This window comes from Nyctereutes procyonoides, unplaced genomic scaffold, assembly GCF_905146905.1.
Source record: "Nyctereutes procyonoides isolate TBG_1078 unplaced genomic scaffold, NYPRO_anot_genome, whole genome shotgun sequence".
NCBI lineage: Eukaryota > Metazoa > Chordata > Mammalia > Carnivora > Canidae > Nyctereutes > Nyctereutes procyonoides.
In genome coordinates, this window is record NW_026575159.1 from 32970100 (window position 1) to 32993614 (window position 23515).

Below are 23515 nucleotides of genomic sequence, written 5' to 3' on the forward strand. Positions count from 1 at the left end.
CGACTTGATCTTGGGGTCATCCGTTCAAGCCCCACCTTGGTCACAGAGCCTACTTTAAAAAAATGGTTTAAATGGCCAATTTTGTTATATGCATTTTACTACCATTTAAAAAATTAATAATATACCAAAACGCATCCAATTTAAATGGATGATTTGTATGGTATATGGATTACATCTCAATAAAGCTATTTTAAAAAATAGACAGGAGGGACACCTGGGTAGCTCAAGTTGAGCGTCTGACTCTTGGTTGAGGTTTGGTCATGATCTTGCAGTAGTTGGATTGAGGCCTGTGTTGGGCTCCTGGCTCGGCGTGGAGTTGGCTTCAGATTCTCTCTCCCTCTCCTCCCCCTTCCTTCTCTTCCACCCCACCCTTTTCTCCACATATGCACACCCTCTCTCAAATAAGTATAATACTTTTTAAAAGAATAAATAATACACAGGAGTGTCCTTCAAGGGCCTTCCACTGGCCAAATTCTGGATCACAGTAATGAGAGTATTCTATTTCTTTGAATAAAGTAAGACTCCGTGAGGGGTGCCTGGCTGGCTCAGTTGGAAGTGAGTGCGATTCTTGATCTTGGGGTGAGTTCAAGCCCCATACTGGTTGTGAGGATTAAATAAATTTACTTTAAAAACATTAATAGGGGTAGCCTGGGTGGCTCAGTGGTTTAACGCCACCTTTGGCCCAGGGCGTGATCCTGGAGTCCTGGGTTCGAGCCCCACATCGGGCTCCCTGCATGGAGCCTGCTTCTCCCTCTGCCTGTGTCTCTGTCTCTCTCTCTCTCTCTGTCTCTCATGAATAAATAGATAAAATCTTTTAAAAAAAAAACATTAATAATAGTTTTAAAAAAACCCCATGGGTCTTCATTGACATAATAAATGAACAAAATAGGGCAGCCCGGGTGGCTCAGCAGTTTAGTACTACCTTCAGCCCAGGGTGTGATCCTGGAGACCTGGGATCGAGTCCCACATCGGGTTCCCTGCATGGAGCCTGCTTTTCCCTCTGCCTGTGTCTCTGCCTCTCTCTCTCTCTCTCTCTCTCTGTCTCATGAATAAATAAAATCTTAAAATAAAAAATAAATGAATAAAATAGGTAAAAAAAAGCTTTTTCCTTTACAGTAAACAAAAACTACATACAAAAACTAGTGAGTGAAAGGTGGATGAAGAACGGACTATTTACATAGTCTCAAAGTATTTCCCCATAAAACATTTACTAAATACAAAGAATAAGAGTAACCTATCAGTAAAGAATGCTGAGCAATTCACCTTAAGTAATCAAACATCTCCTATGTGGGGGCAAACTAGTATCTTGCCATCTGATGGGACTCAACACAAAGAGCTCGGTCTCACCTCCATGGTATTCCTTTTTTTTTTTTTTAAGATTTATTTATTTGTGTGAGAGAGCAAGAGCATGTGCCCATGCGAGGGGGAGGGGCAGAGGGAGAAGCAGACTCCCCGGTGATCATGGAGCCCAACACCGGGGTTGATCCCAGGACCCAGGGATCCTGATCTGAGCCGAAGGCAGAGGCTTGACTGACTGAGCCACCCAGGCGCCGCCCTCCATGGTATTCCTACCAAAAATATATCACCTGAGTCTCATCATGAGGTAGCCAGACAAATGCAAGTTGAGCAACAAAAGAGCTGATTGGTGCTCTGCAAGTGTCAAGGGCATGAAAGTCAAAGACTAAAGAGTAGCCCCCAGTTGAAGGAGACTGAAAAAACGTGACCACACCCTTTGCTAAAAGATCATTATTGGGATAACTGAGAAATTTGAGGTGTCTGGGTCAAGGGTATATGGAAGTCCTTTCTACAACTCTTGTAACTTTAACTTTTAAATTACTTCCAAAAATTTTGTATCTTTTAATATATCTTGGGAATATTTAAGGCTCCCTACCTGGTGATTACACTAAATGCTTCCTTGAATTAGTCAGAGCAAGTGCTTGCCAGTTTGCCTCTGGACACCAGTGGGCTCTGAAGGCACACATTTTGTCTCAGTCAGATGGACCCCCCAGATGCACCAGATGACAACAATTACCTAGTTTATGCATAATTTTCTGATTCCATATCTTGAGAAATCTTTGACTCTTATGGGCAGGATCTGTGTATCAGAGCATGTGGTTTCCTTGGAGAGATGGGCATTTCCTTGGACTTATCTACCCTCTCCCTCAATTTCTTTTTTTTTTTTTAATTTTTTTTTTCAGTTTATTTATTGATGATAGTCACAGAGAGAGAGAGAGAGGCAGAGACCCGGGCAGAGGGAGAAGCAGGCTCCATGCACTGGGAGCCCGACGTGGGATTCGATCCCAGGTCTCCAGGATCGTGCCCTGGGCCAAAGGCAGGCACCAAACCGCTGTGCCACCCAGGGATCCCATCAATTTCAAGCGAGTGGCTTTCGCATATGGCTAAGTTGGGACTGAAGCTATGAAGTGCCTATGGATCTTACCTGGGGACAAATCCCAGCTCTTGAATCTTTTTACCCACTGACTTCAGGGGCATGCTGTTCCCTGTTGGTGGCTCTCCTGGGCCTCACTGTCCCTATAGGCTTTGTCCTAGGCCTTAGAGTGAAAGAAAAAGAACATCAACCTACTAAGCAGCCCATAACCTATGTAGAAGGACATAAACCATGAAGCAAGGAATAGATGAGGGGAAGCTTGTATTAGAAAACAAGGTTTCAAACCAATGACCTCAGCCTTTACCTTAAAGAAACTAGGAAAAAGAACAGCAGGTGACACTACTACAGATGCTACAGACATTAGAAGGATAAGGGAATAGTATGAACAACTTTATGCCAATGAATTTGACACTTTAGATGAGCCAATTCCTTGAAAAACACAAACTACCAAAAGTTACTAAAGAAGAAAGTGACACCCTGGGGCACCTGGGTGGCTCAGTTGGTGAAGTGTCTGCCTTTGGCTCAGGTCACCCAGGACTGAGTTGTCCCAGGTGACCTTGTGGGTGTGTGTGTGTGTGTGGGGGGGGTCCCTGCTAAGTGCTTCTCCTTCTCCCTCTGCTGCTCCCCCTGCTTCTGCTCACTCTCTCTCTGGCTCACTCTCAAAATCTTTTTTTTTTTAAGATTTTTAAAATTTATTTATCCACGAGAGACAGAGAGAGAGATGCAGAGACAAAGAGGGAGAAGCAGGCTCCCTGCAGGGCACCCCATGTGGGACTCGATGCAGGGACCACAGGATCACGCCCTGAACTGAAAGTAGATGCTCAGCCACTGAGCCACCCAGACGTCCCCAACTCAAATCTTTAAAAAATACATTGAAAAAAGAAAGTGACAATTAAAAAAAAAAAAAAGAGAAGAAAGAAAAAAAAGAAAAAAAAAAAAAAAAAAGAAAATGAGCCGGATGGCTCAGTGGTTTAGCGCCACCTTCAGCCCAGGGCGTGATCCTGGAGTCCCGGGATCCAGTCCCACGTCGGGCTCCCTGCATGGAGCCTGCTGCTCCCTCTGCCTGGGTCTCTGCCTCTCTCTCTGGGTCTCTCATGAATAAATAAATAAAATCTTAAAAAAAAATTAGCAAACTTAATACGACGATACATGAAAATGAAAGTAGTACAACCAGATGGAGATGATGCGGAAACAGAGGCCTAACATTAGAAGGTCAAAGTAAAAAAAAAAAAAAAGAAAGTAAAAGGTCAAAGTAATTGATCCTGAGTCTCCCGGCGACTGGAGGTCGCTGCCTGCCCCAAGGGCCCGGTCACACCCGAGGGCCCGGCCGGCGCCCCTCCCCCGGCGCCCCTCCCCCGGCGCCCCTCCCCCGGCGCCCCTCCCCCGGCGCGGCACCCAGTCCACAATGCTCCGGGCCTCGGCGTGGCCCCGCCCCCGCGCAGGCCCCGCTCCCGCGCCCAGTCAGCGGCCTCTGATTGGCGCTGCGGCTTCCGCTGCCGGGGCGGGTCCTCGGCCCGCGTCGGGGCGGCGGGGCGGCGGGGCGGCGGGGCGGTGGGGTCCGGGGCGCGGGCTGGCATGGGGGAGTCCCCGGCAGGCGCGGGCGCGGGCGCGTCGGGGGGCGGGCTGGCTCCCGCAGCGCCGCGGATGCCGGAGACCGGCGCGGAGGCTGGGGTGGCGACGCTGCTGCCCTTCCTGGCGCCCGGGGCGCGGGCGGACCTGCGGGCCGAGGCGGTGCGGCACGTGCTGGCGCTGACCGGCTCCGGGCCCGGGCGGGCGCTGCTGGCCAGCCAGGCGGCGCTGCTGCGGGCGCTGGTGGAGCTGGCGGCGGCCCCGGCCCCGGCCCCCGCCCGCGACGCCGCTCGCGCGCTCGTCAACCTGGCCGCGGAGCCCGGGCTGCACGAGCCGCTGCTGGAGGCCGAGCCCGCGCTGCCCGCCCGCCTGCTCGGCCGCGCCCTGGACCCAGAGTGGCCCTGGGCGGAGGAGGCGGCCGCCGTGCTCGCCAACCTCAGCCGCGAGCCGGCGCCATGTGCCGCGCTGATGGCCGTGCTGGCGGCCGCGGGGCCGGGGGGCTCGGGCCTGGAGCGGCTTGTGCGCGCGCTCTGCACGCCCGGCTACAACGCCCGGGCGCCCCTGCACTACCTGGGGCCGGTGCTCTCCAACCTCAGCCAGCGCCCCGCCGCGCGGGCCTTCCTGCTGGACCCCGACAGGTGAAGCCCGGGGCCCTCGGGGAGGGGGCGGGAGCGAGCGGGAGCGGGATGGCGCTGAGCGGTCCCTCCCTGCAGGTGCGTGGTCCAGCGGCTGCTACCCCTCACCCAGTTCCCAGACTCCTCGGTGCGCAGGGGCGGGGTGGTGGGGACCCTGCGAAACTGCTGCTTCGAGCATCGTGAGTGAGGGTGGGGGTGTTGCGGTGGGAGGGGCTGGGGCAGAGAGACGGCTCTGGGGCCCCCTCTAGACTGGCACCCATTTCTGGTTTTCCTTCAGGACACCACGAGTGGTTGCTTGGGCCCAAGGTGGACATTCTCCCCTTCTTGCTGCTGCCCCTGGCTGGGCCTGAGGACTTCTGTGAGGAGGAGATGGAGCGTGAGTGGCTTGGGTCGAGCCTCAGGGTTGGCCCGGCAGGCGGGGTGCAGATGTACAGATCAGGCAGGACCCCTTCTGAAACCCTCCCGCACGGAGACGCTGAGCTCAGGTGGGACTTACAAAGGCAGGGTCTGGCCTACAGGCCTGTGCAGGCAGCCAGTAACCCCCTCATACACCTCCAGGGCTGCCTGTTGACCTGCAGTACCTGCCGCCAGACAAGCAGCGGGAGCCTGATGCTGACATTCGAAAGATGCTCATTGAGGCCATCATGCTGGTGAGCGGGGGTCCTGCAACATTCATGCCACCCTGCAACATACCCACACGTACCTGAGGATGCTGATACCTGGGTAACCTTTGTCTTCTCCCAGCTAACAGCCACAGCGTTTGGTCGGCAGCAGGTGAGGAACCAGGGAGCCTATCTGATCCTGCGTGAGCTGCACAGCTGGGAGCCAGAGCCCGACGTGCAGGTGGCTTGTGAGAAGCTCATTCAGGTGGGTGCAGGGTTTGTGGGGAAGGGAGGAGCACGTCTGCGGTGCCAGCCAGCTGCTCACCTGGCTCCCCTGTTGGCAGGTGCTCATTGGGGATGAGCCAGAGCAGGGCATGGAGAACCTGCTGGAGGTACAGGTGCCTGAGGACGTGGAGCGGCAGCTGCAGTGGCTCCACCAGCAGGAGCGGGAGCAGCACAGCCGGAAGCACCCAGAGGAGCTGGCCCCAGAGCCACAAGCACAGGGGGCAGCGTCCACCTGAGGCCCCTGCAGCCCACCGCTAGGTCTGGGTGCACCTTGCTGGCCCTCCTGTGCAGCCCTTCCTGCAGCCACTTGCAGGCCTCTGCGTCTCCCTGCTCAGAGCTCGCCACGAGCTGAGAAGCATAGCTGCCCCTAGGCTCACGGTGAGGTCTCTAGGGAAAATGGCCAATAAACCTGGGCGAGGGTACCTCCTTGTACCCTGCTGCATCCAGCCACTCAGGTTGCTCAGCGTGGACCAGGTCAGCCAGAGCTAGCCACGCCCTCTCCCAGGTACCTCCAGGAACCAGCTCATGAGCCTGGACTGATAAATGGTACCAGCCTGAGCACCCCCAAGGGCACGACAGAGGCCTGGGCGTCATGGGCGTCCAGGTGTAAGCAGGGCCGTTTGTCGCCGGTGCCACCCCAAATCTTCCCTTCGGGACTCCTCAGCTTACCCTGCCCTGAGATCAGCCTCAAAGGACTGATCCCTTGAGACTTGCCCCTGCCTCAGCCTGTCCTGGGATCTCCTAGGGCTGCACCCCCGGTGTGTCCTTGGAGCGTTTGCTGGGGCCCATCTGCCTACATCTCTCCACCTTCCTGCTTGACCTGCGGTATTGCCCTCAGCCCCTTGCTAGTGTCTCCAGCCCTGGACTGAAGTGATGCCCCCTGCCCCCCCCCCCCCGGCTCACACACACACACACACACACACACACACACACACCCTCGCTGACTAGGCTCTATCTTTGGTCAGTTTCCTTGAGTTTCAGAGCCCATCGCTTGACAGAGTCTCCCTGAGGCGCCTGTGGCCCTGCTCTTTGCCAAGCCTTTTCCTTCACCACCCTCTGCCCCCTCGGAGCCCCTCGTGTGGGGCCCTGTGTTCTGCAGCTGCCAAGCCAAGCCTGCTAGGCCGTCAGCGCGGCCTCCCTGCGCCCTGCTCCCTTCCTGGTGCCATCTTTTGCACAAGACTCCTGAGTACTGGCCTCCGCAGGCCCTTGCTCTCTGGCACTGGTGTGCCGCCACCTGGCATCCTGAGTGTTTCCAGTGCCCTCTGCACATGTCCTCCATCGTGACACTGCCTCCAAAGCTGGAGGCCCACTCCAGTTCCTCCCAGTGAGGCTGGGCGCTTCATGGATACAAGCTCTCCCCTTCCTTCATGTACTCTCTATATATTTTTTTTTGTCCTGATTAAAGCTCTGGCTTGGAAGCGTGTGGACTCATGTTCTCCCTGGATGGGGGATGCAGCAGGCTCCCCATGGCTGGCTGCCCCTTCCTACACTGAGACATCACACCCCTTCCATAAAATAAATGCTTTATCTGGCCTCTCCTGTGCCCACCCATCCTTAGTTGACCAGGTAATACCCAGGCGTGGTCCTGATGGCACATGTGGAGCTCGGCGAAAGTGCTACCAGGAGGCACCCACCCCCACACTGGCTGCCACCGTACTCTGGAGCCCCAGCTGGGCAGACTGCACCTCTTCTTGAGACTGCGTCTGGGCGCTCGGGCATTGGGCCAGAAGCACTCGCGTGGTGAGGTCCCCTGTGCTGGGGACGCTGGAGTTGCTGGAGCAGCCTCGGAGGCTGTGAGTCTCTGCCAGGCTCCATGTGGTCAAGGGCTGCTGGCAGCTGGGACTTGGCTGGTTTCTCTGCAACCAACAGCCATGGCAGGTCAGGAGGGGCAGTGGGGGGCCCACCACACCTGGTGATGAGCTGAGCATGGTAAGGAAGAGTGCGTGCGCGATGGGCAGCATCCAGCAGTGAGCAGCCACCTGCTGCAGGTCCAGGCGTGCCCGCGGGCGTAGCTGCAGCAAACCCCGGATCAGGTCCTGGCATTCTGTGGGCAAGGGCTCACAGCTCTGGCCCCCCACTGCCCGTCCTCTTGTGCAGGCCCATCACCGCCAACAGTGGTGGCGGTTGGGAGGAGTCCTCCCATTCAGTCTACCCAAATGCCAGGAGAGAGTCCACGCTTCACCAGTCAGGAGATGGAGGCACAGAGAGGGGAGATGGCCTGCCCGGGGCCGGCGCAGAGCTCAGCTCATGGGGGCGCTGCCTTTCCAGACATGGAGTCTGGATCTGGGCCTCCCCCAGCCCAGCTGCCCTCTCACCTCTTGGCTGCAGTCACCTACCAGCCTGGGTTGGGAGTGGGGGACAGGTCAGCTTCCGTGCCACCGCCATGCCCCTCACTGCACAGAAGGACCCTTCTCTGGACCCAGGGCTCTCTCTCTTTTTTTTTTTTTTTTTAAAGATTTTACTTATTTGAGACAGAGCAGGAAGAGAGGCAGGGGGAGAAGCAGACACCCCCCTGAGCAGGGAGCCCGATGGGGGTTCCATTCCAGGACCCTGGGGTCATGACCTGAGCCAAAGGCAGATGCTCCACCGCGGAGCCCCACAGGTACCCTGGGACCCAGGTTTCTTGCCCACTTCCCAGAGCCATGCCGGGACTTTGGAGGAAGGCAGGGTGTTCTCACTCACCTGGGGACATGCCTGGCCTGAAGGTGGGGCCCTGGTGCATCAGGTGCAGCATGCGGTGGAGCTGGCGCTCCTTGAAGGGCAGCTTCCCAGTGACCTTGGTGTAAAGGATGATGCCCCTGGGGGCACAGGCTCCTCAGGGCTGGCCCTTTCTCTTGCCCTCCCACGGGGCCCGCCTCTGCTGGGGTGCCTGTGGGTGCCACTCACAGGCTCCACAGGTCGGCCTGCTCCCCGTTGTACATCTTGCTCATGAGGATCTCAGGGGCTGTGTAGGCCACGGAGCCGCAGAAGGTGCTCAGCAGCGAGTTCTTGAGGCCTGACCGGTTGGCGAAGCCAAAGTCTGCAGGAGGCACACAGGGGGGGCACAGGTGGGCAGTAGGCCCCGTGAGGGGAAGGAGGGAAAGGAGAGGGAGGCTCAGGAGGGACGGAGGGACGGCTGTGGGGTGTCTGCAAGCACAGGTGCGGGCAAGGGAGGGGTTGGGCCTCCCAAGAGGGTCGAAGGTCAAGCCAGGTTGGGGTGGGGGGGTGTCGGGCGTCTGAAGCAGGCAGCGGCCCAGTCGGTGAAGCGTCTGCCTTTGGCTGAGGTCATGATCTTGGGGTCCTGGGATGGGGTCCTGGCTCTGTGCTCAGCAGGGAGCCTGCTTCAGCATTGTCCCTCTGCCCGCCCCCGCCCCCCACCACTCAGCGCGCTCTCTCCAAAATATATAAATAGATCTTTAAAACAATTAAAAACATTGTCTGAAGCAGGCCAGGGTCGAGGCTGGGGCCCGGGTCGGGACACCAGCTGAACACGGATGGGCGTCCTGAAGCAGGTGAAGGCTGGGGCGGGCATCCGGGTGGCCCGGGGAAGAGGGCGGGCGCTGGGCCACGGGCTCACCGCTCAGCTTTAGGAGGCCTTGGTCATCCAGCAGGATATTCTCACACTTTAGATCCCTGCACGGGGAGGGGGAGGCGGGCTGGTCCCGGGCTCAGGCGGGCCCCTCAACGCGGGTAGGGGGCAGGCTGGGCGGCAGCCTCACCGGTGCACGATGCCAGAGCTGTGGCAGTGGGCCACAGTGCTGACCAGCTGCCAGAACAGCCCGCGGGCCTCGTCCTCTTCCAGCCCCGGGCGGCAGCGGTGGTCAGACACCGAGTTGATGTGTTCCAGCAGGTCACCGCGGGCTGCCAACTCCAGCACCAAGTAGGAGCGCCGGCTGTTCTGGTAGGTCTCATAGAGTTGCACCTGCCGGACCCCCAGCTCCCTGCTGTCACCCAAGGAGGGGCTGTCCAGTACATTGGATCAGGGCCTCAAGATGGGGCTGGGACCCAAGCAGGACGGTCCCTGGTGGGAAAGTGGGTGGGCCTGGTCAGCAGGAGATGCACAGGATGGGCATGGGCTGTTTGGGGTCTCCACCTACCACATTCAGGTGCTTGTAGGTGGTGTTGAGTGATGATATTTCACGGGGCAGGAACTTTTGGGAGAATTCCACGGGGGCCTCGGCAGTGGAGATAATCTTGATAGCCACCTGCAGGGGTGGAGGGTGGCCCTTGTGTGCCAAGCACAGCCCCTGAAGGGGGACGTGGACGGCCCTGTGCCCTTGGCGCACATTGCTCAACTTGACCGAGGCTGGGAAGCAGCGTGCTCGTGCTCATGGGGCTATGCTGATCCTCCTCTCCCTTCCTGGCTCAGATAGGCTCAAGGGGTTCTGGAACTGGGAGTGGCCAGGTTGCGGGAGCCTTGAGGGGATACCAGGCCAGGAGGAGCCAGAGCAGCAGGGGGGTGCCTCAGTGGGGGGAGGACAGGGCCACAGAGCCCGCTGCGGGCCACCCCCGGGGAGATGGGCCTGCCTCACCATAACATGGCGCTTGCCCCGCAGGTCGGAGGCCAGCTTGGGGTTGTGCCGCAGGCGCTCGTGTGTGGCGTAGGCCAGGTAGACTTTGGAGAAGGCCCCAGAGCCCATCTTCCTGGAAGACAGCAGGTAGCCATTGTCCCTGCACTCGCGCACCTGCTCCATGAAGTTTAGCTGGTCCAGCTTTCGCCTGGCACTGCCCTTCATGGAGGCCAGGGCTCCCCGGAGGGGGCAGGGTGGTCCAGCTCCCTGCAGAGCCTTGGCTAGGAGGACCGGTGAGACCTGACTTGGGTCCGAAGGGCTGGAGGAGTCTAGTGCGACTTGTGCCCCTTGGGGCTGGATCCCAGGACCCCAAATTTCTGAAGTCTTGCTGAGACTAGGACAGAGACAGGGGAGTGACCAGGGCTGCAAGCCAACACAGCCGTGGACTGGTGGGGGGCAAGGCAGGCTCTGGAAAAGCAGGGGCAGATTCTAGAATGGAAGGTTCTAGAGCTGCCCTTGCATTGTGCCCTCAAAGGGGGGTGTCCCCAGGGCCTGCCTTCCTTGAGAACTGCTTGCTGGAACTAGCCCCGTCCTGCACGGGGCTCACTCTGTGTGGGTGAGACTCCCCAAGGCAGGGTGAGGCCTCTGTGGCCACCGTAAGTGGGACTGGCCACAAAAGACCCTAAAGAAGCTTGTGGGGAGGGTGAGCGAAGGAAGGTGAGCAGGGTTTCCCAGGATATAAAGGACGGAAAGGAAACACAAGGAGTGCTCACAATTGTTTCGGCTGAGTCCGTCATGCTGTGAGATGGTATCAAGGGGGCAGCCAGGTGTGCGGCAATAGAGGCTGAGCCGGAGGAAGGGCGTGGGGGCGGGAGCTACTTGGCTCCTCTGCTGTGGCCTAGAAGCTTCTGCCCAGCTCACGGTCAGCTGCAGGAGGCCTTGCCCCCAGAGGTCTCTGCAGACTTGATGACATATCCCCAAGGCAAGCAAGGCTCCACAGTTTGGGCTCTAGGAGAGAGAAGCCCACCTGGAACCCCCTTCCCCTGGCCTCCAGTGCCTTCTGTGAGCACTGCTGTCACAGGGAGCGGTAGCTAACGTCACCTAACATCTGCTGTGTGGCAGGCAGTATTGTGAGGAGTCCTAGGAGCCCCAGCGGCCACCTCCCTTAGACCCTGCCTCGCAGTCCATGCTGGACACCCCCTTCCCGTTGTAGGTGTTCACATCCTGGGTTTTGAAGTGGAGCACAAACAAGTGGTGCCTGTCTTAAGGGTGACAGTTGGGGCAATTGGCATCTGGATATGTGGTCTCTCTGCCATAGCTAGACGGCACAGCGGCTGTGGGCTGCCATCCTGGAGGTGTCCCAGGAGGGCCTGGGCCTTGGTGGAGGCTTGGTGATTGTCTGTGGACTTGACTTTTCCTCCACTGGGACCCGCAGCAGCCACGGTGTGCCTGCAGGGAAGGCCTGGGATTGGTCTGGTGGGGGACACCGTTTCTTATCCCTGGTGGACCGCAAGCTGCTTTAGAGCAAGTTTAATACTCCCCTGCTCACCCACCGCCCTTGTTTGTCACATCGTGTGGAATAGAGAAAATGTGGACAGCCTGCCTGGTTCGTTGCTGATGCACAGGCAGGAGAGGAGAAAGCTCCGGATTTCAACAGAGGCGTGGTTATTCAGGCACTAGGGGGTTGGAGCCGCAAAACGGAATATCGTGTGGCTCTAGCCAGGGGTGTCTGTGCCTCTGAGCTGCTGTCATCAAGCCTGGGAACCGTGTCCCCTGTCACCTTCCCAGCTCCCACCAGGGCTACAACACAACTGGAAGCCGGTGAGAATCCTGAGGAGACGGGCAGGACCTGGAACGGTCACCAGCTCTGTCCACCCTCTCTTTGTGAAGTCTTTTGTGTCCTCCTCCTGCACTGCACCCCCGGTCATCCATCTAGCCCGTGAGATGCACGGAGCACCCATCATGGGCTGGGCTTGCTGCTGAGCACCAGGAGCAAATCACACACATGGGCCTTTCTCTCCAAGAGCTTCCAATTACAGAAGGGACATTGGGGGGATCCCTGGGTGGCACAGCGGTTTAGTGCCTGCCTTTGGCCCAGGGCGTCACCCCGGGGTCCCGGGATCTCCCACGTCCGGCTCCTGGCATGGAGCCTGCTTCTCCCTCTGCCTGTGTCTCCATCTCTCTATGTCTATCATGAATAAATAAATAAAATCTAAAAAAAAAAAAAGGGAGATTGGCATCAATAACGTGACAAAGTGAAAGGACGGCAGTGATGTCTGCTGGTGCACCTTGTGCCCCTGGGGAGTGAAGTCTGGCCCAGGCTGGGGGTGCTGGGCACTGGCCATGGACAGAGGCAAGGCTTGGGCTGGAAGGTGCGTCCTCCAGAGGGGAGCTTGGGAAACGCCAGCCTCCTGCCCTAGAACTTCTCGGGGGCCGTGGGAGGGGCTTGGGGTCGGGTGGTCGGGCTCCTCCTGGGGGGCCGGGCCCAACCTGCAGAGCCCCTCAGTGTCAGCCTTCTGGGTTCTGTCCTTGCAACAGAAGCAGGCTGAGCCCCTTCCCTCCCCGCCCAGGGTGTGCCCTGGGGCCCCACTCTGCACCCTCACGCCATCGCCCTCAGCGCTCTGCAGACTCAGCCTGCTGCAAGCCAGGACACCTGCCAGGCCCCGGATGTAGTGCTGCTGACCACTTCCTTCTCCAATCGCCCTCTAAGCTTCTGAAACGCACTCCCTTCTGGTCTGTGCACGGGCCCGGATGATTTCAGCCTCCGGGCTGTACCGGCACCAGCGCCCCCGCCGGGAGGGCACCTCCTCTGCCCACTGCTCCTTCGCGGCGCTTGTGTGCCTTATTCCCCGCCGCTGTCTCCGAGCCCAGGCCCGGAGGCAGACACCTGCTCATCCCCATCCGCGGGGGGCGGCGGCCCCGGGGCTCTCCGGTGTGTGTTGGGTGTTCAGTGTGTGCGTTCTCGCGTGAGCGATCACAGGGCATGAGAGTGCCCGCGTGTGTCTAGGCCCACCTGGGCTGTGCACCTGGACAGGTGTGTGCCTGCGACGCGCCGAGGCGCCCCCCGGTGCGCGCCGGGGTCTCCGGGGTGCACCTGCACGCAGCCTGGCGCCGCGCGGGCCGAGCGGGGAGGGCACGCCAGCGCCTGCGCACTGGCCGGCCGCGTCTCCCGCGGCCAGCCGGGGGGCAGCGCTCGCGCCCAACCGCCGGGAGCGGCCGGGGGCGGGGCCGAGCACCAGGCGGAGACTGCGCACTCGCGCTCCCCGGGGCTCGAGGAGCGGGACGGGAAGGGGGCGGAGAGGGACGCGCCTCCGGCCAATGAGCGCAGAGATCGCGCGGGGGCGGGGCCGGGCGGCCGCGCGCCGGGCCGCGGTTGGCGGATGGGGCGGGGCAGGCTTGGCGCGAGGCCCCGCCCATTTCGGGCGGGGGCTGGTGGGAGGGCGGTGCCCGGGCGGCGGCGGCGGCCGCGGCTCCTCAGGTAAACCGGGAAGCGGGGAGGGCGGCGCTCGCTCGCACGGGCGCCCCTCGGGGGAGCCGAGGCCGGAGAGTCCGGGGGCGGCGCGGGAGGCCGGGTGGGGAGGCGCCCCCGAGGTCGGCGGGCGAGCGCGAGGAGGGTCCCGGCCGCGGGGCTCAGGTGCGCCGGGCGTGCGGCGTCCCACCCGGAAGCGGCCGGGGCGGGGGGCGGGGGAGCGTGCCCTGGTCACGAGGGCCTCGGCCGCGGGGACAGCGGTGGAGCTGCCCGGGCCGGAGGAGGTGCGGCTCCGCGGCGGGCGCTGGGCTCCAGGCCCGAGCTGCCGCCCCGGGGTCCCCGCAGCGCCCGCACAGCCGCGGTGCAGCCCTGGACCCCGAGGAGACGCCGCGGACGGGTGGGGGGGGAGGCGCGGGACGTGAGTGCTCGGCGGGGGAGGCAGGGGGAGGCCGGCTGCGACGGGCGCCTCGGAGGCCCGGAGGGGTGCTGGGTGGAGAGAAGGGGCCGGGGAGGCCGCCGTGGGGCGTGCGGCGGGGACGCAGGGCGGGCTGGGCTGCTGCTGACTCCGAGCCTCTAGCCCGGCGCTTCCCAAGAGCTGCGGGGAGTGAGGGGCCCACTGGACGATGCGCAGCGGCAGATCCGCGGACACCTGGACAGCGCGTGGCGGTGATGCGGCTGCGGGTCACCTGTCGCCCCAGCACCCTGCGGGCCTAGGGACGCTGCTGTCTGCAGGATCTTGATTTCGAGGCCTCGGCCGTGGTGGCCCAAGTGAGCAGGTGTCTCTCGTCTCTCTGTGGGGTCAGAGTGAAATGACCTGAGTTGAGCTCTCTTGGTTACCTTGAAACCAGCATCCAGGCTGCATCTTGCTTCTTCTCGCTCCCCGGGGCTGCCTGCTGCCTGCTGCGGGACGTCAGTGGGTCAGAGGTGGAAGCTGCAGGGCCGTGCTCTCCTGCGCTCACTGCCAGCCCGCGTGCTTGGAAGCAGGCGTGTGCCCTTAGCTCTTAGACTCGGGGCCCGCTGAGGCCCAGGTAAGCAGCCAGGTTGTGGCCGGTGTATGATCAGCAGCGCCGGAGCTCATGAGCCTCTTCTATGAGTTGAATTATTTCATCTCTCTGAGGCAGGTGCTAGGCAGCCGCTGTGGCTCTTGGGGCTCCTGGCCAGTGCTCAGGGCATACTGGCTGCTGGAGTTGAGGACTGTGATTTCTTCACCCTTGGCTTTGGGGGTTTGCACGTGAACCCCATGACGCAGCTCGCTGTGGCTTGTGTTGAGAGTGTTTCCAAGGGACTGTGAGCAATGGGCCGTGGAACTGCCTTTCCCAGGTCATCAGCCCAGGTCCTAGTTGGTGGCCCTGGAAGTTGATTCTTCTCTGGCTCCTGTGCTAGGAGGGAAGTTCCCGGGGGCCTGCTGCAGCGGTGGGTCCTTCCCATGACCCCACATGGTGGCCTGACTCCCCAGTCTCCCTGCACACACCTGACCGTCAGACGGGCTCACGGCTGTGTCTGGGCAGTGGTGCCCATGGGCTCGGTGCAGGCGGCTCAGCCCCTCTGTGTGTGGCAGCCACCATACATGTGGGTGTCCTTCCAGCCAAGGGGTAGGACTTTTGGGGCTGAGATGGTGCCTGGTCAGCACTAAATGGGGTGGGAGGACTGGGTTGTTGTGGTGAACGAGGAGGAAGCCTGAGTGCTTCTTCAACTGCCATGTGTAGGATGCAGGGAGGGAAGACCCCCTGAACCCTGCCTTCATGACCTGTGCCAGCGTGCATCACGGCTCGGGCGTAGGGCAGGGGCCGAGGGGCAGGGGCAGGGCGTAGGAGAGTCCCGGCCGCTAACCAGCAATGGGTTTCTCTTACACCTGCTTGGCTGTGTGTATCAAAACAGATGGTGCCTCTAGGGCACTGACCGGGCAGTCAGTGCTCAGCACACCTGCTTCCTGCAAGTTTCAGGCTGCCTTCCAGGCCCAGACCCTTCCTTGTCTCTGCACCCTCCTCCCCTGCAAGCATTGGTCGTGGCTTGCCATCAGCAACCTGCTCACTGTTTGTCTCCACGGAGAGCAGGTTCTGGGCTGCTGTCCCTGTGTGTCCAGTGTCAGCACACAGATCACCTGGCCTGGGGCAGGGGCCGCAGACAGAACCTTACCTAACCGGTCTTGTTTAGCTGCAGACACTGTGCTTTTCCATTGGCAGTCGAGCTCCGCTCTTTGCTCTGTAGTTCATACGAATTCACCACTTGCTCCCATTGGTTGTTTTTTTAAAAAATCTCACCAGACCCCTGATTGGTATTTGTGTTTCTTCTAATACCTCTGTGCCCTTGTGGGAGGGTTTCTGTAGATACACGTCAAAAAGTGGGTGATCCCATCACGTGGTGTCCGTAGGCTCCGCTGACTGTGCAATGACCGCAGCGCTGATGACATCTGTGCTAGCGGAGCATGGCTGTGTGCCAGGCCTTCCTCCAAGCCTTTCACTTGTGACACAACTGAAACCTGGTGCGAGAGTCCGGACCTTAGCATGTCCACGCTGTCCGTCGTGCGGTAGAGGCCAGTGCTCTCCCCTCAGTCTACTGGATGTCTTTTCTGGGAATTCCGTATGCATGTTTGTCCATTTTCCTGTTTGTCTTGTTGATGTAGGTGAGCTCCTTTGCATGCTGGTGTTAGATTTCTCTCTCGTCTGTTATGAATGATTCGTCCTACTTTGTCTTTTATTTACCTTATGCTCTGGTTGGATGAGGTGTGTGAGCGTGTAGAGTGGTGTGCATAGGTATAAGTATGGATATGGTTTTCAAAATTTTTTTAAGATTTTATTTATTCATGAGACACAGAAAGAGAGAGAGACAGAGACACAGGCAGAGACACAGGCATCCCTCTGCAGGGGATGCAGGACTCGATCCCAGGACCCCGGGGTCACGCCCTGGGCCGAAGGCAGACGCTCAACCACTGAGCCACCAGGTTTTCAAATTTAATGTATGTTTTTGACTCAGAAACTAAATTAATTAATTAATTAATTTATTTATTTAGATTTATTTAGTTATGAAAGACACACACGCACACACAGAGAGGCACAGGCAGAGGGAGAAGTAGGCTCCATGCAGGGAGCCCCATGTGGGACTCGATCCCAGGGTCCAGGATCACGCCTTGGGCCGAAGGCAGTGGTAAACTGCTGAGCCACCCGGGCTGCCCTCAAACTTTTTTTTTTTTTTAAAGATTTTATTTATTTATTCATGAAAGATACAGAGACAGAGAGAGGCAGAGGGAGAGACAGGCTCCATGCAGGGAGCCTGATGCGGGACTCGATCCCGGGACTCCTGGATCACGCCCTGGGCCGAAGGCAGGCGCTAAACCACTGAGCCACCCAGGGATCCCCTCAAACTTTTTTTTAAAAGTCAAACTGAATAGTGTTCACTAACATGTCTGGCTTAGAACATCCTTTCCTACTTCAACACTATAAAATATTTACTTGTACTTTCTACTCGGACTTTTACGTTTCATCCTTCCACTCTTAACTCTTACATGCGTCTAGAGTTTGTATTGGGATAAAGAGAGATGAGGGGGGCTAGTGTTTTCCTTGAGAGTTTAACTAGCTGTTTCAACACTATTGACTAATCTGTATCATTTAAAAGTCTTTCTTGTATATTTTCTTCCTAATTGGTGTTCATTTCTGGACTTTTTATATAGTTCCATTGATTTGATACACTTTAACATAAATAGGACAAATCCTCCTCTTCATAAACTTTGAAAAATTGGGCAGCCCGGGTGGCCCAGCAGTTTAGCACCGCCTTCTGCCCGGGGTATGATCCTGGAGACCCAGAATCAAGTCCCACGTTGGGCTCCCCACAGGGAGCCTGCTTCTCCCTCTGCCTGTGTCTCTGCCTCTCTCTCTCTCTGTGTGTCTCTCATGAATAAATAAATAAAATCTTTTTTTTTTTTTTTTTTTTTTTTTTTTTTTTTTAAATTTTTATTTATTTATGATAGTCACACAGTGAGAGAGAGAGAGGCAGAGACACAGGCAGAGGGAGAAGCAGACTCCATGCACCGGGAGCCCGACGTGGGATTCGATTCCGGGTCTCCAGGATCGCGCCCTGGGCCAAAGGCAAGCGCCAAACCGCTGCGCCACCCAGGGATCCCAAATAAATAAAATCTTAAAAAAAAACTTTGAAAAATGTAACTGGCTATTCTTTTTCTTTTTTTAAATTGGCTATTCTTGTATGTTAATTCTTCTATATGAATTTTGGCCATTTCATCAAGTACCTTCCAATATCTTGATTCGTATATTTGTAGATTTGGAAAAATCAAGCTTTACAATATTGAGTCATATGGGAGGGTTTTGGTTCTATTCCTTCCATGAACAATTTTTTTTTTAAAGATTTACTTGTTTTAGTGAGCTATCTATCAAGTGGGGTGTAGGGGCAGGGTGTGAGAAGCTTACAGCAGACTCCCTGCTGAGCTTGGAGCTCGATCCCCACACCCACAAGACCATGACCTGAGCTGAAACCAAGAGTCGGATACTCAACCTACTGAGCTACCCTGCAGCCTCTGAACAGAACAGTTTTTTTTTTGACTGTCCTAAATTGTTTATTAGGTAAGAATTTTACAAATATTACTTATATTAGCGGTAACGGTGGAGCTGGAGAGTATTGTGTCTTCTCCATGCCACACGGCGAGAACTACCAATAGTGTGGTAGAACTTGTGACCCTTCCCAAGGCCACGGCTCTTGCGGCCTGCAGAGGTCAGCCCTCGCATCTCCCTGTGTTTGTGGACTGGTTTGGTGATCCACTGGGTGTCAGGATTTCTTCTGATAGCTTTATGGAATGGATCAATGAGGATAACCTCATAGAATTTGTATGTGGAATCTTCGCCAACCCAATAAGAATTCAAGACTCTCAGAGCTCCACAGTGGCGTCTAGCTCGCTCCTCTGCAACAGACTGAAGGCTTTGGGCAAACTTCAGCTGGTTAACACCATGATGGACAGGCTTGCCATAGGTAGCACCCTTAGGAACTGGGCGTTTGCGGCCACCACGATGCACACGAATCCAATATTTGACATAACCTTGCTTGGCCTTGTAGCCCAGTCTGTGCACTTTATTGGGCCAGGTTGGGCGGGGCGCCCTGTGGAGCGCAGAGAGCTGGCGGTACTGCCAGCAGCACACCCTGAGAAGAAAGCACATGACATCGGACTGCTTCTTCCTCCATAGCTCCTGGATGTACTTGTACGCACCCATCTCGGCCTACCTTGATGGCTGCCACCAGACGGAAAGGCTCTGAACAGTTTTCTAAAAAATTCTATGCACGCTAAGGATAAAAACCAAAAATTTTTCCCTTGCTTACAGCGCATTGGAGAAGGCAGGCCTACTGGAGCATACAACTGTTAATATTTTGTGCTGATCCCATACCCATCATATGAACAAAGTGTTGTAGGAATATTGGATCACTTGCTGCGAAAGGTCGAGTGTCCTGGGTGACGTAACAGGGATTGCTGTTGAGGAGTGAGCAGGAGTCCCCATGGTAGAGAGGCCAGGGCTGGGTGTACCTGCAGGGGCCGGCAGAAGCAGAGGTGCTGAGAGTGCAGGTGGCCAGGATGCCTAGAATGTAAAGGGGTGAGAGAGAGCAGCGAGGGCTGCAGGCCTAGGCTGCGACAGCCCGTGCTGAAGGTGTGCGTTAGGTTCTGTGGGCAGCAGGGGGGCTGGTAAGCAGCAGTGCGGCATGTAGGGTCGGCGTTGGCAGAGGTCAGCGCTCTGCGCGTGGAGGAGGCAGGATGGTCAGGTGAGGCGGTCATCAGAGGTAGCACCTGGGGCTGGTGGGGCGTCGAGGGCCTTGTGTGAAGGGTAGAAGTAGGGAAAGGAGAGCAGTGGGGGGTGCTGATGGCTTCACAGTGGGTCTTTTACTGAGTAGGGTGTCTTGGTGCCGTGAATTTCATTCTCTTAGCAGTGTATTCAAAGAGCAGAAGGTTTTTGGGGCACCTGGATGGCTCAGTCAGTTAAGCCTCTGACTCTTGGTTTCAGCCCAGGGTCTTGGGATTGAGCTGTGTGTCTGCTTCCCCTGTCTCCCCTTCTGCTCCTCACCCTGCTCATGCTCTCTTTCTCTCTCTCTAAAACAACAAATCTTAAAAGAACAAGTAGAAGTTTTTTGATGAATTTCAGTTTATGAACCCCCCCCCCACCACCAAAGATTTTTCTTTTGGTGTCAGTCATGGAGATTTTCTTCAGTTTTTTTTTCCCCCCAGAAATTTTAGAGTTTTAACCTTTACAATTAGGCCTGTAAATCATTTTGAGTTTTTGTATGTACTGTGAAGTATAGGCTGAAGTTTATTTTATCGCATGTAGATGTTCAGTACTATTTGTTGAAAAGACTGTCCCTTTTCCACTGAATAGACTTTGTCCCTTTGTTGAAAATCGATTTGCCATATAAGTTTTTTTTTTTTTAGGATTTTGTTCATTTATTTGAGAGAGAGGGAGAGAGCAAGCATGAGTGGGATGAGGGGCAGAGGGAGAAACAGATTCCCCACTGAACAGGGAGCCTGGGATCATGACCTGAGCTGTAGACAGATGCTTAACTGACTGAGCCCCGTAGGTATTTCCATGTGAGTTGTAGAATTAGTCTGGTCAGTTGTGTGTGTGTGTGTGTGTGTTTTTCTCAGCAAATGGCATGACTTTCCATTTTTGGTTGTCTATTATTAGCAAATAGAAATACAGTTGACTTTTTAATACTGACTTTACATCCTGTGTTACATCCTGTGTTCTTAACTGTTGACTTATTGATTCTAGTCCCAGTTGTAGGTTCTGTAGGATTTTCTACATAAACCATCATATTACCTGTGAATAAAAACGTTTTTACTGGGATCCCTGGGTGGCACAGCGGTTCCGCCTGCCTTTGGCCCAGGGCGCGATCCTGGAGACCCGGGATCGAATCCCACGTCGGGCTCCCAGTGCATGGAGCCTGCTTCTCCCTCTGCCTGTGTCTCTGCCTCTCTCTCTCTCTCTCACTGTGTGGCTATCATAAATAAAAAATAAAATAAAAAAAAAGTTTTTACTTCCATCTTTTCAATTTGAATGCCTTTTATTTTTTTTCTTGCCTTATTGCACTGACTAGACCCTCTACTATGATAGTGAATAGAAGTGGTGAGAACAGGTATCCTCACCTTGTTCCCTATTTTATTTTATTTTTTTAAAGATTTTATTTATTCATGAGAGAGAGAGAGAGAGAGAGAGAGAGAGAGAGAGAGAGGCAGAGACATAGGCATAGGGAGAAGCAGGCTTCATGCAGGGAGCCCGACATGGGACTTGATCCTGGGTCTCCAGGATCAGGCCCTGGGCTGAAGGTGGTGCTAAACTGCTGAGCCACCCGGGCTGCCCTTGTTCCCTATTTTATTTTATTTTATTTATTTATTTTTTATAAATTAATTTTTATTGGTGTTCAATTTACCAACATACAGAATAACACCCAGTGCTCATCCCGTCAAGTGTACCCCTCAGTGCCCGTCACCCATTCACCCCCACCCCCCGCCCTCCTCCCCCTCCACCACCCCTAGTTCATTTCCCAGAGTTAGAAGTCTTTATGTTCTGTCTCCCTTTCTGATATTTCTCACACATATCTTCTCCCTTCCCTTATATTCCCTTTCACTATTATTCATATTCCCCAAATGAATGAGAACATACACTGTTTGTCCTTCTCCGGTTACTGTGGCCAAGTTCAAAAAGGGTGTTGCCTGAGTTCTCCTCTGGGATTTTGATGGAATCTTGTCTCACATTTAGATCTTTCATCTATTTTGAGTTTATCTTTGTGTATGGTGCAAGAGAGTGGTCCAGTTTCATTCTTCTGCATGTGGATGTCCAATTTTCCCAGCACCATTTATTGAAGAGACTGTCTTTCTTCCAATGGATAGTCTTTCCTCCTTTATCGAATATTAGTTGACCATAAAGTTCAGGGTCCACTTCTGGGTTCTCTGTTCTGTTCCATTGATCTATATGTCTGTTTTTGTGCCAGTACCACACTGTCTTGATGAACACAGCTTTGTAGTACAACCTGAAATCTGGCATTGTGATGCCCCCAGATATGGTTTTCTTTTTTAAAATTCCCCTGGCTGTTTGGGGTCTTTTCTGATTCCACACAAATCTTAAAATAATTTGTTCTAAGTCTCTGAAGAAAGTCCATGGTATTTTGATAGGGATTGCATTATACATGTAAATTGCCCTGGGTAACATTGACATTTTCACGATATTAATTCTGCCAATCCATGAGCATGGAATATTTTTCCATCTCTTTGTGTCTTCCTCAATTTCTTTCAGAAGTGTTCTATAGTTTTTAGGGTATATTTTGAGAACCATTTGAATGGTAAATGGTTCTCCAACCTTTTATTTTCAGGTTGTAGGTGTCCTTCTGTCTAAAATGAGTCTCTTGTAGACAGCAAATAGATGGGTCCTGCTTTTTTATCCAGTCTGAAACCCTGCGCCTTTTGATGGGGTCATTAAGCCCATTCACGTTCAGAGTTACTATTGACAGATATGAGTTTAGTGTCATCATGATATCTATTTAGTCCTTGTTTTTGTGGATTGTTCCACTGAACTTCTTCTTAAAGGGGAGTTTTAAGAGTCCCCCTTAAAATTTCTTGCAGAGCTGGTTTGGAGGTCACATATTCTTTCAGTTCCTGCCTGTCTTGGAAGCTCTTTATCTCTCCTTCCATTTTGAATGAGAGCCTTGCTGGATAAAGTATTCTTGGTTGCATGTTCTTCTCATTTAGGACCCTGAATATATCCTGCCAGCCCTTTCTGGCCTGCCACGTCTCTGTGGAGAGGTCTGCTGTTACCCTAATATTCCTCCCCATGAAAGTCAGGGACTTCTTGTCTCTTGCTGCTTTAAGGATCTTCTCTTTATCTTTGGAATTTGCAAGCTTCACTATTAAATGTCGAGGTGTTGAACGGTTTTTATTGATTTTAGGGGGGGATCTCTCTATTTCCTGGATCTGAATGCCTGTTTCCCTTCCCAGATTGGGAAAGTTTTCAGCTAGGATTTGTTCAAATACATATTCTGGCCCTCTGGCCCTTTCGGCGCCCTCGGGAACCCCAATTAAACGTAGGTTTTTCTTCCTTAGACTGTCATTTATTTGCCTTAATCTGTCTTCATGGTCCCTTAATTGTCTGTCTCTTTTTTCCTCAGTTTCCCTCTTTGCCATCAACTTGTCTTCTTTTTTTTTTTTTTTTTTAAAGAGATTTTTTTTTTTTTTTTTTTATGATAGTCAGAGAGAGAGAGAGAGAGAGGCAGAGACACAGGCAGAGGGAGAAGCAGGCTCCATGCACCGGGAGCCCGACGTGGGATTCGATCCGGGGTCTCCAGAATCGCGCCCTGGGCCAAAGGCAGGCGCCAAACCGCTGCGCCACCCAGGGATCCCCCAACTTGTCTTCTATGTCACTCACTCGTTCTTCCACCACGTTAACCCTCGTCGTTAGGACTTCTAGTTTGGATTGCATCTCATTCAATTGATTTTTAATTTCTGCCTGATTGGATCTAAATTCTGCAGTCATGAAGTCTCGTGAATCCTTAATGCTCTTTTCTAGAGCCACCAGTAGCTGTAGAATAGTGCTTCTGAATTGGCTTTCTGACATTGAAGTGTAATCCAGATTTTGTAACTCTGTGGGAGAGAGGGCTGTTTCTGATTCTTTCTTTTGAGGTGAGGTTTTCCTTCTAGTCATTTTGCTCAGTGCAGAGTGGCCAAAAACAAGTTGTATTGGAACACGGGGGAGTATCACTGGTCCGTCTAGCTGGTCTTCTGGGGGAGGGGCCTGCTGTGCTGATTTTCAGGTGTTAGCACTTGGGGGAGCTGCTCTGCCCCTGCCTGCTGCCGGGCTCAGCGGGGGTTGTTTACCCCGTGGGGCCCCAGGAGGATCAGCTGCAGTTGCTATGGCAACTCTGGAAGCCTGGATTTAGCCTCCGCAGGAACTACGGGGCTCGGGGCTCTCGGTTCTCCGTCTACAGGGCCTGGAGGCTCCGGGGCGGGGCCGCTGATCTGCTCAGCTCGGGGCAGGAGCGTCCTTGCTGTCCTGGGCCCTCCCGGCCTCTGCCTGTCCCAGGGGGAGGCCGGATCCTGGGCT

General features: G+C 55.3%; 4 protein-coding genes across 8 annotated transcripts in view; 2 read left to right on the top strand and 2 right to left on the bottom strand.

Annotated features, from left to right (window-relative positions):
• The first annotated feature begins 3944 nt into the window (after positions 1–3944).
• HGH1 (HGH1 homolog) lies at positions 3945–7017 on the top strand. Its single transcript, XM_055314120.1, has 6 exons — positions 3945–4596; positions 4672–4772; positions 4871–4969; positions 5152–5243; positions 5338–5460; positions 5540–7017. The coding sequence occupies exons 1-6, from the start codon at positions 3965–3967 to the stop codon at positions 5714–5716; spliced, it is 1224 nt and encodes a 407-aa protein (XP_055170095.1). The 5' UTR covers positions 3945–3964; the 3' UTR covers positions 5717–7017.
• Positions 7018–7096: 79 nt separating this feature from the next.
• Positions 7097–10195, bottom strand: LOC129502446 (testis-specific serine/threonine-protein kinase 5-like). Its single transcript, XM_055314051.1, has 7 exons — positions 9992–10195; positions 9557–9664; positions 9179–9381; positions 9037–9092; positions 8367–8499; positions 8163–8278; positions 7097–7524 (listed from the first exon to the last, which is right to left on the bottom strand). Exons 1-7 carry the CDS (start codon positions 10193–10195, stop codon positions 7097–7099), a joined length of 1248 nt encoding a protein of 415 aa, XP_055170026.1.
• A 3200-nt stretch (positions 10196–13395) lies between these two features.
• MROH1 (maestro heat like repeat family member 1) overlaps positions 13396–23515 on the top strand; it is a 66396-nt gene continuing 56276 nt past the window's right edge. Inside the window, exon 1 of one of the 5 annotated variants that reach the window (XM_055314160.1) lies at positions 13396–13448. The gene's annotated coding sequence lies outside the window, so the exon portion shown is untranslated. Of the gene's footprint in view, positions 13449–13537; positions 13605–13710; positions 13858–13967; positions 14216–23515 lie in introns of those variants that run through there. The other 4 variants (XM_055314166.1, XM_055314165.1, XM_055314162.1 and 1 more) reach the window with 4 other exon arrangements.
• On the bottom strand, positions 18029–18752 carry LOC129502508 (60S ribosomal protein L15-like). The gene has a single exon (XM_055314171.1). It carries the CDS (start codon positions 18650–18652, stop codon positions 18038–18040), a length of 615 nt encoding a protein of 204 aa, XP_055170146.1. The 5' UTR covers positions 18653–18752; the 3' UTR covers positions 18029–18037.